At 34.7% G+C, this 13321-nt stretch overlaps 3 protein-coding genes and 1 pseudogene across 3 annotated transcripts; 3 read left to right on the forward strand and 1 right to left on the reverse strand.

The window, feature by feature from the left end:
* The first annotated feature begins 881 nt into the window (after positions 1-881).
* Positions 882-3617, forward strand: LOC106430163 (transcription factor PRE3-like). Its single transcript, XM_013870938.3, has 3 exons — positions 882-1560; positions 3236-3319; positions 3406-3617. The coding sequence occupies exons 1-3, from the start codon at positions 1513-1515 to the stop codon at positions 3553-3555; spliced, it is 282 nt and encodes a 93-aa protein (XP_013726392.1). The 5' UTR covers positions 882-1512; the 3' UTR covers positions 3556-3617.
* A 2027-nt stretch (positions 3618-5644) lies between these two features.
* On the forward strand, positions 5645-8832 carry LOC106430161 (annotated as a pseudogene).
* Positions 8833-9052: 220 nt separating this feature from the next.
* LOC106430140 (GDSL esterase/lipase At1g74460) lies at positions 9053-11219 on the forward strand. The gene is made up of 5 exons (XM_013870916.3): positions 9053-9412; positions 9498-9628; positions 9706-9945; positions 10035-10284; positions 10759-11219. Exons 1-5 carry the CDS (start codon positions 9175-9177, stop codon positions 11010-11012), a joined length of 1113 nt encoding a protein of 370 aa, XP_013726370.1. The 5' UTR covers positions 9053-9174; the 3' UTR covers positions 11013-11219.
* A 143-nt stretch (positions 11220-11362) lies between these two features.
* BNAA07G22230D lies at positions 11363-12153 on the reverse strand. The gene is made up of 3 exons (XM_013870918.3): positions 11902-12153; positions 11745-11806; positions 11363-11622 (listed from the first exon to the last, which is right to left on the reverse strand). Exons 1-3 carry the CDS (start codon positions 11993-11995, stop codon positions 11491-11493), a joined length of 288 nt encoding a protein of 95 aa, XP_013726372.1. The 5' UTR covers positions 11996-12153; the 3' UTR covers positions 11363-11490.
* Between the last annotated feature and the right edge of the window lie 1168 nt (positions 12154-13321).

Below are 13321 nucleotides of genomic sequence, written 5' to 3' on the forward strand. Positions count from 1 at the left end.
ATATTCTTTAAAAGAAATACTAAATTTTCCTTTGTTACATATATTGTGTCATGTTTTTGAATTAATATTTTTAAACTTTATATTTTTGATGTAAACTAAGTAATAACTGGAAACTAACTAAGACAGTAACGTAGAAAAAGGTTTTAGAGATATATTTCAGAATCAATAATAAAATAATATAATAATTAATACGGTTTTGCTGTCAACATTTCGATTTCAATTAGTGGAGAAAAATGTCATTTTCCAGAATAATCCTTTGATTTTTTTTAATAAAAAGCGTATATCTGTTAGAAATAAATATAATAATTAAATTAAAAAGTACCTGTGGACGTGGTGGACGAAACCCTAAATATCGAAAATGTAGATTTAGAGAGTCGAATTTCGAGGAATGGATATGCATATTATACTTATAAAATATAGTTCCTTCTCTTGATAAGCGCACAAAATTCAATTACATATCTTCTTTTAGTTTAACATTTTACCGTAGATATAACAGCATATATATCATAGACGGTCGGTCTTCTCTTGTAAAGGAGATTACCAAATACATATTTCACTAACTAATACTCCATCTATTTTATATTAGATAATGTTTTATCCTAATGCATAAATATTTGAAACACAACCGTTATTAAAATATAATTTAAAATTAATTTAACTAATTATAAATAGAATAATATAAATACAACTGGCTATACTGTTTTTAATAAAGTTAAAATTATATAGATTTGTGCAAACATTATATATTACGAAATAAAGTATTATTTTATGGCGTTGCCAAACTTTATTATGTTTAAAGAACTAAGATTAATTATTTTAGTTAATAAAAACTCTTAAGTATAACTTTAAGAAATACAACGTATTGACTGTCGTTTACAAGCCTTTGGAAAATTTTATGTCCATTAAAGTATAATTAGTTTAGTTAGTTGAAACATACCTTTAGAAAATCTAACATATGAACTGTACTAACGCAAGTGTCGAATTCCAAACTGGAAACATTTCAATAAGTTTACAATGTAAGGAAATTTTGGGCTAGGCTCAACAATAAGGTTATACATATCATTATGTCAAACTTAGATCTATATATATATACATATTAAAATTATGAGATTCTCTGAAATCGATATATAATAACAAAAGTTGTCAGGAGGGATATAATTCAATATTTGAAAAACAAGATTCGCATATATATTTCAAATTAAAATAAAAAAGGCTAATTTCATTGTTTGTCTATATTTTTCATTAACAATTATTAAAAAAAGCCTACATAAATACTACCGTCACTTCACTTTTTTCCTTCATACTCTCATCTTTACTCTCTCTCTCTCTCTCTCTCTCTCTCTCTCTCTCTCTCTCTCTCTCTCTCTCTCTCTCTCTCTCTCTCTCCCCTTTTCCCGGCATAACCTGTGTGTGATCCTAAAGTCCATAACCTGTTTCATCCATAAAGTATAGTTTGCTTCAGTACCTATTACTCTTACTAGTTTCGAATTATATTCAAACTAAACAAAAGAAATGTCGGGAAGAAGATCACGTTCGAGGCAAGTATCAGGAACTTCAAGTGTAACAGCCCGATCCCCCGGCGTCCGACCGGGGTTATCGAAGGGGCGTTATGGACACGTGTCTACTCATTTAGACAACCCTACGTGTCCCGTTACTGGTCCCGAGAGACGAGCGCATAACCTTCTTTGAAATACCGTCACACCCACATCCATATACTTCTACTTACAGTCCTGCACACAGGGAAAAATGGAAATGGAGGGGGTGAGCAACAAGTTACTCAGTGAAGTGGCTCTAGACCAGCCTGCCCGCATGACACTCTATACTACTCTATGCGGGAACTAGGACTGACTAGCCACTACAATCAGTTAATGCATTTTATCATTTCCTATCACCATCTGTAATTTCTACACACACTTCCATTCATTTCTAACAACCTAGTAATCAATCAATACAATGATCTCACTCATTGCCACACACGCCATCCCTAGACTTAACCGACTCATCTTACCAGTCCGACTCAATCCTAGGACTTCTTTAACTTCCTGTACCCGACCATGAGCTAAAACCCTACAATGCATATCCTTTTCGTCTTTTCCTCTTTTCATCTTTTCCTCTTTTCCTCTTTTCCTCAGTGGGTAGCCCCCCACTAGGCTTTTACCCCATACTCATGTGGATTCGCCACATCTCCTATGGGTGCCTCCATATTCATGTGGATTCGCCACATCTCCTATGGATACCTAGCGTGGACTACTTACCCCACCTACTTTCCTTAGACTCTCTATATGCTTTCCCACCCATGCTTAACCTTAACAACGTTCTTTCATACTTTTACTTATCCTTTCACTTCCTTATCGCTATCGCTTAACCCTTTCCATTCCCAATTACTTCCCCTTTTCATTTCTACTTGTACTTGGACTCAATCACTAGACGCCACCCGTTATCGGTGTCACACACAATACACATCGCATTCAAGTTCTACTTCAATAACTTTTATAATCATTGTTCATCTATCACCCTAGCATTTATTTTTCTCTAGCATCCTAACTTCAATCGCAACCACACATGGGACATCACATCCAAACATACAAGCATCACTCATCAACCAATAAACATCACCACAACATAGATCAGTTCATCAAGTCCCGTTAACAGTATGAGGGTTCTTATGCATCATGATTCATTCATCTATCATCCTAGCAATTATCATGTTCTATCAACCTAACTCTCAAACAGGGTCTAAACAACCTAACTCCAACATAGAGGAGTATACAGAATCATGAGAGAAGGTTGGGTTCGAGACACTCCACCTTAGTTTTAGATCTGGATCTGGATCTGGAAACGAGGATTGAGAAGGTTGAGATCTGGTCAGCACCACCCCTTCACGGCGCCGGCGAGAGGGAGAGAGAGAGAGAGAGAGCGTGCGACGGCAAGGAGAGAGAGAGGGTGACGGCGAGGAGAGAGAGAGAGAGAGAGAGAGCGACACGCGGGAGAGAGAGAGGAGAGAGAGAGAGACGGTGCAGGAGAGAGAGAGAGAGCTCGACGGCTAGGGTTTTCGACCTCCGGGAATTCTCTGCAGGGCTTCGCTTCAGATTTGTGATGAGGCAGAAAGGGAGACTGCATCTCTTTTTATAGTAAAGGGAAGGGGAAGCCCTAGGGTTTTGTCAAATGGGCTGTAGAGAAGCCCATAATCTTTGGGAAATTTTTATGGGCCAGGAACCGGGCCGTTACATCAAAGATCTCAGAAGAACAGATCAATGATCTCATTATCAAGTTGCAGCAGCTTCTTCCTGAGCTCAGGGACAGTCGTCGCTCTGACAAGGTAGGCTAAATATAAGAATTTTACTTGATATACATTATATGTATATATGGCATGAAAATTATGAAATATAGATTATATCTTGACAGGTTTCAGCAGCGAGAGTGTTACAAGAGACGTGCAACTACATAAGGAATCTGCACAGAGAGGTTGATGATCTAAGTGAGAGGCTATCTGAGTTACTTGCAAATACAGACACTGCTCAAGCTGCTTTAATCAGAAGCTTACTTACCCTATAATTCATATCTTCTTCTTCTTCTTTTCTACTAATAATAATAATAATAGTATGCGGATTTGTTTTTCTATAGATGATATGACCTTATAGATTTTGATGTTATGAGTTCGTCACTTCTGCGTCGGTCATAAATATTCGCTTGTTTCCTATATACAACCTTTTGCCCCATTTTCGGTTAATTTGTTTGTCTCTTTCTCGAATTCTGTTAGGGTTTTGTTCACCCATAGACTTGGCTTCATTCCTTACCTTTATTTATCTTTTAGTCATTTAAACCATGTCCTAACAAGAGATCTTACATAAAACGACGAATTTGTAACATAAACATACTACTCTAACAATTTCATGTTATATTATACTGCGATAAGAGGAAGCCTTACAATTGTTCAAAAAAAAGAGTGGAAGCCTTACAATTCTTCGAAAATATTAACGAATTCTTATTTCAAAACCAAGAAATATTCAAAAATTTAAGATACATAATACCGACTAAATGACTTTGAGTCATTTCCAATATATTGTCGAATGCCATACCTTTGGGGACAGAATAGTATACCATAGGTAACCATTATGAGTTTATGGGGTATTAATTAATAAAGTAATTAATTAGTTTGAGACCGAGGCATCGATAAAACAATGTCATATCCGCGTATTAGCATCTTGAAGGATTGTGAGATTATATGTTTATGGACAACAAAGTATGGGGTGAATTTGACGTTATGCACTCAAATGAAGCAAAAAAACTGCAAATTTTATGACATGACCTAATTAATTCATTTTTGTCAATCTTGTTATATTTTACTTTTGTAGTCTTCTTTCCTTCCCACCGAATATATATCCTTTTTTTACAAGATATTTTTGAATATTAATAAATTACATTACAAATGAGAGGATTTAACAAAAAAATTACATGCATATGAAAGAACACCTACTTCATCTTTCATATTGTTTTTTTTTCTTGTAAGTAGCCCATATGCATTTTTTTAGTAAGAGATTTCATGAAATGCCATTTTGGTGGTCTGCTTTTCAAAGACAATATTAACACCAAGGCAAACTGAATCTAATAAAAGAGACTGCTACAATGTTACTTCAACGTAGGGTGTGATTGGTTGTGTTATAAAAATTGGCTGAATTTTTATTGTAGATGTATATGCTGTAGCTTTTACATTTTTGCTACAACCTAAAAAAAAATATTATTTTAGAAAATAAAAGTTTTACCACCACTTTCATTATTTTTTGCTGTAAGTTTAAAAATTTATTTAAATTGTAATTGTTATTTTTAAAGACCGTAAATAAGAACTAAAGTAAGTATCTACAACGCGACCAATCATCCCTATAGTAATATACTGAAACTTAAGTGATTAACGCTCATTTTTAGAGTGAAATTTTTTAACATTATTAAAAATGATATTTATTTAATTTTGGAAATTTGTATTTAAACTAGTTGTATTTTTGAATGAACACGAAGGGAATGTACAGAAATATGATGTATTTATGGTCTTTTTGCTAATCCATTTTTAAAGTTGTTCTTTTTATGTTACGAGACTAAACTGCACTATTAATACAGATTGAAAATTAGAAATTTTGATAAAATATCTTTTTATTAATTTAGTATTTGCTGTCCAAATTATCTTGGTCAAAGAGTTAGCCAATAATTATATTGCCCCATAACTAAATAGCTTATATAATAAATTTTTGGATTATATTTCTCTTCAAACATGAAAATCTTCCATAACATATTACGAAATAGTAATGAACGTTAAACTGTGGGCCCATGGCCCATCTAATTTTATTCTTAGCTATACTCGTTTATCATATATTATACATATTCTTTGACAATCTAACGTTCATCCGAATAATCAACAACGACATGCAGACTAAGAAAATCTACGTAATCGTGGATCGCCTCTGCCTTCGTCGCTATCTCTTTCTCTCATTTCTGTCGTGATAAAAATGTTGAGACCGATATTTTAGCTAAACGAGCCCTAGTGGTTGTCTCTGTATTAAGCCTATTAGTAGGGTAAACCTTGGCCCGAGGCCTATTTCAATTTTAGGAAATATGTTTGTGCCAAAAAAAAGCAATAGGTTACATACGTATTATTTAGATCACAATTTATATAATTTAGTTCTTTAACTAAAAGGGAAGTTGATAATTTAATAAACTGAAAACAAAACAAAATATTGAAAATCCATGGGAAGAGTCTGGCACGGGAGTTGCACGTGACAAAGGATTAGTCAATTGGTAATTAATAGGTTACTCTGACAGGAAGTTAATACACGGAAACTCCCTATGCATTCTCTCTAATTATAGTTTATCCAATTTTAATTAAATTTTCTTTGCTTCTCTAATCTCCCAGCCCAAAATATTTCAAGCACTCTGTATCGATTTGTAATCCAAACACATTTCGATCCCACCAACTCTAATCTCCACGTTCTTCCTTTCGCCGGAGGAAGAACGTCGGTGAAGACTGACGGTGCGTAAGATCGATCTATAGCGTTTTACATTTGTCCAAGGGTTTTATATAATTAGACCATAGGATTAACATGGGGAATTGCTTTGAATCTTGCTCAAAGAAGAATGATCATAAGGGTGAAAACGTTGACTCCTCAGTGAAGTCGAAACCCTTTTCACGTAAGCTCTTCTCAACCTTTTGATATATCTCCTTCAATTAACTATATTCATACTGGAATCTTCTAGGGTTTCTCTGAATCTTGTGAGTTAATGCATTTCTTAGGTTATTTAGGAGATTAGTTTTATGTGTAGTTTCTGGATTCGACGATGATAGAAGAAGACAAAGCTCGATTCGCCATGCAGGATCAGTCATGAGATTTTGAGAACTATAAACATTTAGTACGAATTTAAATAAGATTTTGGTTTTAACAATTTGGGAACTCTATGTTTATGTATATTAACTCATATGCCAATGTTTCATTTGCCTATACTCTAATTAATTTGCCATGACACCATGTTCTTGAAGTAGTTAACTTTTATGTTCAAAATTTCCCATGTTGATGTAAGAATGTGGCACTGTCATGGTTCAGAAGGTGATAGTGATTCTGAAAGAATCTCGAATCTTTCGTATCCATGGAGTTTAAAACCTCTGATTACAAGAAAGAGTGAAGCTAGCAGCGCTCTACATGCACCGAGCAAAGAAGGAGACGTAATGCATCCCCAACATTTGAAGTCCTTTACCTTAGAAGAGCTAAAGAACGCTACAGGAAACTTCTGTCCAGAGAGTCTCATTGGAGAAGGAGGGTTCGGGTTTGTTTACAAGGGTTGTATTAATGGTGGACCTCGAATGGACCTCGCTGTTGCTGTTAAGAAGCTTAAAATTGAAGGGTTTCAGGGCCACAAGGAGTGGCAGGTAAGCTTATTTTCAATATTTTGTTATAATTTCTCAGAGCCAGATCTTGAATTTAAGGAGGCTATAAACATTTTTAGGCTAGTCTTTTAAAATTAATCGACAATTTGGGGATCATACGGTGTATGTGCATTAACTCTTCAAAATTTAGAAGCTAAAGCAAATAGCCTAGGACCGGCCTTGGATTTTCTCTAGAGGCTAATATATTAAAAACGTTTTACCTTTATATTGTTTTCTCCAAAGAGGGAAGTGAATTATCTAGGGAGATTGCATCATCCAAATCTGGTGAAATTGATTGGCTACTCCTTGGAAGACGAGAACCGTCTTCTTATCTATGAGTATATGCCTAATGGAAGCTTGGAAAATCATTTGTTTGAAAGTAAGTAAAGAAACTCTTTTCTAAATCCAACACTTATGTTTTTTTCCTCTACATTCCTCATGGCCTGAGTTGTGCTCCTTCTAGGAGGTTCCAATGTGCTTTCTTGGTCACTACGTATGAAAATCGCGATTGGTGCTGCTCGAGGACTATGTTTCTTGCATGATGCTAAGGACCAAGTCATTTACAGAGACTTCAAAGCATCAAATATTCTTCTCGATTCAGGATTCAACGCCAAACTCTCAGACTTTGGATTGGCCAGAGAAGGTCCAAAAGATGACCGTTCACACGTGACAACTGAAGTCATTGGTACACAAGGTTACGCAGCTCCAGAATATCTAGCTACAGGTTTCTGTTTACTCACTGATTCAATGTACGTACAAATAAACACATAACAGGAAAATTTCTAAAACACTTTGGTTTGTTCTGTTCTGTTCCACGTCAGGTCATCTAACTACGAGATGCGACGTCTACAGTTTCGGTGTCGTCTTGTTAGAGATTCTCTCAGGACGAAGAGCCATAGACAAAAGCAGGGCAAGAGAAGAAGAAAACCTAGTGGATTGGGCGAAACCTTACTTGCGGGACAAGCGAAAAGTGTTTAGGATAATGGACACTAAGCTTGTGGGTCAATACCCTCAGAAAGCGGCGTTTATGATGTCTTTCTTGGCCTTACAATGTATCGGAGAGGTTAAGGTTAGACCATCCATGCCTGAGGTTTTGTCTCTTCTTGAGAAAGTACCGAATCCAAGACATAGAAAGAGTAGAAGCAAAAGTTTTGCTACTAACTCTTCTTCTGTCTTTAAAACGGTTTCTCAGACACACTGAAGAAAAAGTCTGCAACCACATTATATATAATCCGTGTCAGACACACTATGTATTTGCTTGTTTTGGATCGTTTTTTGGTGGGCTATAGCTTTTTTTTTTGTAGCTCACTAATAGCTTGTAATCAATTCGGAAAACATAAATAAAAAGATTCCCATGATTTATAATAATGTTTCATCCTTATATATGAAGTTATGAACATATACATGTGTATTGTATTAGTACTACTTTTTACTCAAAGTGATTGCATGGATATATCAAAGGTCCAAAAGATATTTCAGTTCATTTAAATTATTAGGAGGTTCTCAGAGAGTCAGAGTAAATTTGTAATCTTCAATGCCTAAAAGGCGGAAACCATAACATAACAATGTTAGTTTTGTCTTCTTTATTTTTTTTTAAGTTTTGTCTTAAGATTTTACTTGTGTAATTGAGCTAATGACATTTGGTTATTTCAAAACAAACAAAAAATTGACTCTTTATTTCGTTTTCATTTGATTTTAGAGTATGACTGAGAGTTCCTTTGTGTTTACTCTGTTTTGGTTGGAAACAGCCTAAACTTACCAACATTTCTCTAATTGTCCAACGGTTAACCTTAATTTCTTTGAGCCAGAGTATTATCTTCGGTCCATTGGGCTTGATTAGATCCATGATTTAATAGTAGCTTAAAAGAAGAAATTACAGACGAACCAAACATTGAAATCCTAGAAAATACTCGGAATAGCTTTTCTCTATGGAGTTCACAAACTAGACTTTGAAATTATTATGTTGTCACAAAAGCTTTGAAGTTATTTACCCCACGGAAACAAAACAGTTCCCAAGAGAAACAAAATTACGAATTTACGGACAAGAAACGGTTACAACTTATGACACCAACACGAGGAAAGAGTAGTTGAAAGTAGGTTTGAATAAAACATAAAACAAAAAATAATATACAAAATCAGTTGGTTCATCAACTCAAAATCTACCTTCACTTTTCTTACTTGTCTTATATTTCACCTCCAAACCCCCTTTTATAAACCACCAAACAAATCGTTCTCAATCAACACACATTTTGATTTTGTTGTGCGACATGAAGTACTTCTGCGCTATATTCGTGTTGCTCATCGTTCTTGGACTCAATGCTTCCGACGGCTACGATTGCAAGATCGTCCAGTTTATATTTGGGGACTCGTTGTCTGATGTAGGCAACAATAGGAACCTACCGAGGAGCTTAGCGCAGGCGAATCTGCCCTTTTACGGTATAGATTTTGGCAATGGTTTGCCTAATGGAAGGTTCACTAATGGCCGAACTGTTTCAGACATTATAGGTAATTCATGTGTGCATGTTATATAACGAACGTGGTATATCATGTGCATTACTTTCTTATATAGCGGTTTTATTTGAAATTTCAGGTGATAAAATTGGGTTACCAAGACCAGTAGCCTTTTTGGATCCATCAATGAATGAAGATGTTATACTTGAAAATGGAGTGAACTATGCTTCAGGAGGTGGTGGAATCTTGAATGAAACTGGTGGCTATTTCGTAAGTCTCATTATTATTTTAAATGAATAAGTTTCAAAGAAATGATTTTTTATTGTGTTGTTGCTTTCACTGTGAAGATCCAAAGATTTTCTCTATGGAAGCAAATAGAATTATTCCAAGGGACACAAGATGTAATTGTGGCAAAGATAGGGAAACAAGAAGCAGACAAATTCTTCCAACAAGCTCGATACGTCGTCGCTTTAGGCAGCAATGACTTTATTAACAACTACTTGATGCCTGTCTATGGCGATTCTTGGAAGTACAATGATCAAACATTCGTCGACTACTTAATGGAAACACTTGATTCTCAACTCAGGGTTAGTATTTAAACAAACACTTTATTACATACTTTTATTTTTATAAATTGACCGATACATATTCTTTGTGATATGATATGGTGTTTTAGGTGTTGCATAGTTTGGGAGCGAGGAAGCTAATGGTGTTTGGGTTAGGACCAATGGGTTGTATCCCACTTCAAAGAGCTTTAAGCTTCGATGGTCAATGTCAAAACAAGGCTAGTAATCTTGCTAAGAGATTCAACAAAGCTGCAGCCACAATGCTCCAAGATCTCGAAACCAAGCTCCCAAATGCAAGTTACAAGTTTGGTGAAGCCTATGACCTTGTCAACGACGTCATCACCAACCCACAAAAATACGGTATGTATATATAACCAAAATAAAATAAAAATACATAAATATAAAATTCATGACCACTATTTATAACGTTAATTTAAATAATTAATTAATCTAAATATGAAGACTTGGTAAATGTAATGAATGCTTAAGGGACCCAATGTTAAGCATAGCAAATCACATTATTCTCACTATTGAGATGTGAAAAACAATATACAAGTCATGACCGTTATTTATTTAAAATATCTCACTATTCACTCACACAATTTAGTTTCTACGGTTGTACCAAAAATTCCAAAATAATTTGAAAGATTATATATTATGATCATACAATGCAAAAAAAAAAAAAAAATCAATTTGGTTAATAGAAGTAAATGTAGTACTAGTTGCGATAACTTAATAATTGCATATATGTTACCTTTTCTCTTAGTTCATTTCTACAATCATTGGGTTAATTAACTTATTTATACGTTTTGTGTGTATGCAATGTATACACAGGATTCGATAACTCGGATTCGCCATGTTGCTCGTTCTACAAAATCCGGCCGGCGCTGACATGTATTCCGGCGTCGACGTTGTGTAAAGACAGAAGCAAGTATGTGTTTTGGGATGAGTATCATCCCACCGATAAGGCGAACGAGCTCGTTGCTAATATTCTCATCAAAAGGTTTGATTTCATGCGTGCTGACGACGGTCCTTCCGACTCTCCTTCTCCCGCCCCGGATCTTGCTCCTTCTCCCGACGATAACTAACTGATTGATGTCTTAATTATATATAATGATTTTCGGTTTATGTATATTTTGTTGATCATGTTGTGGAGAGTCACGTTTGTCCTAAATTTTTAATTACCATTTTTGTTTGGTGAAATAATGTGTTGTTTCTGTAATATCTTCATACTCTGTTGTGTGTCTTATAATAGTAAAGATATCATCATGCGTTGAGGTGGTTGTTGTGTCCTCCACTCCAATCTCCACCAAATAAAACTAAAACAACAGTAGCTCAGTGGATGACATAACGTTAGCTAAAGTTAATTGCGAAATCGTTTAATTACATAACCCGAAAAAGTGACCTTTCTAGAGATGGGTTTCATAAAGTTGGAGTCTTAAAATAATATTTGATATCTTCGCATAGCCTTTTAGATTAAGATTCCATCATGTTAAATCTTGATACATAGCATATAAAATAGTGATTATTAGTACAATTTTTGTAGGTGCTCTACATTATAATAAATTAGCAATCAGGGCAATATGATCTTGGAGTGTGACGGTTGTTAGCACCTGATCCTGGATAATCGTTAATCTCCTCAACATCCATCAACCTCCGTGTCCTTGTTCTTCTCTTGGGATCGATCTCAATTCGTCTCTAATGAAACCATTCAGACAAACAAACAAAAAAATCAAGAACAAGAGTCAAAACACACAGAAGAGATACCGTCTTTGCTCACATTGTATGCGTTTGTGTATATGTGTGGAGTGGTTTCTTACCAGGTGAGTAGTCTCATTCAATTCTTGTCCTTTGGTTCCATAGCCGATCTGTTTCTCAGTTTCTGTAATAAGCAAGAAGTTAAAGCAAGAAAGAAACATAACAAAGAAGAAGAAACTTGAGGAGGTTAAGAGAGACTGAAGGAGAAGTATTACAGACTTGGAGTAACTAGGACAGGCTTCAATACGATCACAAGAGACAGAACAGCTAAAACCAAGAATGTTCGAAGCTTTAAGAGTTGTCTTCTCGCCATCTTAAAAAAACAGAAGACGTGTTCTGTTTCTGCTCTGTTTCTTCAAGCAAATCTTTGTCCGATATATATAACACCCATATGTGATCTTTCTTTAAAGATCAGGGTTTATCGTGGAAGAAGATATAAATATTAAAGTAGAGGAGATTGTGGAAATTTTATCACTTTCTTTTGATTTCTACCGTTGATTGTGGAACAAGCCTTTAGTGTTGGAGACATCACATGATGCTCATCAAAATAAAAGCTCTTCTTATTTTAAGTACTAGTGTTGTATTATACAATACTCACACTGACACACAAGAATATATACAGATCTGTTGAATATCATGTATGTACACACAACATACCTAGACATGTACACTACAAAAACTTGTATGTATTGCTACAGTGATTCAAATTAATGTCTGATCAGAAGTCAGAACATACTAAATGACCTCTTTCGAGTCATTCTGGTTGGTGCAAAATAAAGAAACATTAATGGATTTTGACTCTCTTTTTTAAAGCTGGTTGATTATGTTATTAGAGGGATTTTAAATTCTTAACTATCTATAAAAACATTTTATCTCTGCACTGTTAAGAGAATATTTGGTTTGGGCCTTTAAAAATTTGTAAGAGCATGAGCATTGGTGAACCCCACTTAGGGGTTCACCAAAATTTTTTAATATTTTTTTGTGGGTCCATGAACAGTTATGAACCCGAATTTGTTGTTTTCTGCATTAGTGAACCCGAAGAAGGAGTTCATAGGAATAAAATAATAATATTTTTTAATTTTTTAAAAAAATTTAAAATTATTCAGAATACATGAATACAATATTAAAATATATTATAAAATTTATGAAAACATTTTATTCAACCTATGTTTTAGTTTTGGAGTTTAAGTTTTGGTTTTGAGATATGTTTTAATATTTTGGTTTGTGTTTTCAGATGTAGAAAAGGTATGTTAGAGTTTTGGAGTTTATGTTGTTTCTTAACTTAAATTCAATTCATAGAAACATTTTGTTCGATGATCAGTCTACGCATTCAACAAAGCAATTAAGTTCGAGAATGTTTAACTTAGCATAAAAGTTCACATAGAAAAACCATTCAAGTTTTACAAACCGAAATACATAAGTTGATAAGTTGCTAATGAAACAAAAAGAAACAAGTTCAGATGATAGAGAGGAAAGACCGCAAAAGAGCCATCTAATTTCGTGAGGTAGAAGCAATGCTACCTGTAGAAGAAGAGAACACAAGTTAACGCAGAAGCAAAGTAGTAACATTGAAGTTATAGACAACACAAACAAGTCAAATGAGAAGACTTACCATCGATTCTGCTGAAGTGCTTGATCA

The sequence above is a fragment of the Brassica napus genome, chromosome A7, assembly GCF_020379485.1.
Source record: "Brassica napus cultivar Da-Ae chromosome A7, Da-Ae, whole genome shotgun sequence".
In the NCBI taxonomy this organism is placed as follows: Eukaryota; Viridiplantae; Streptophyta; class Magnoliopsida; order Brassicales; family Brassicaceae; genus Brassica; species Brassica napus.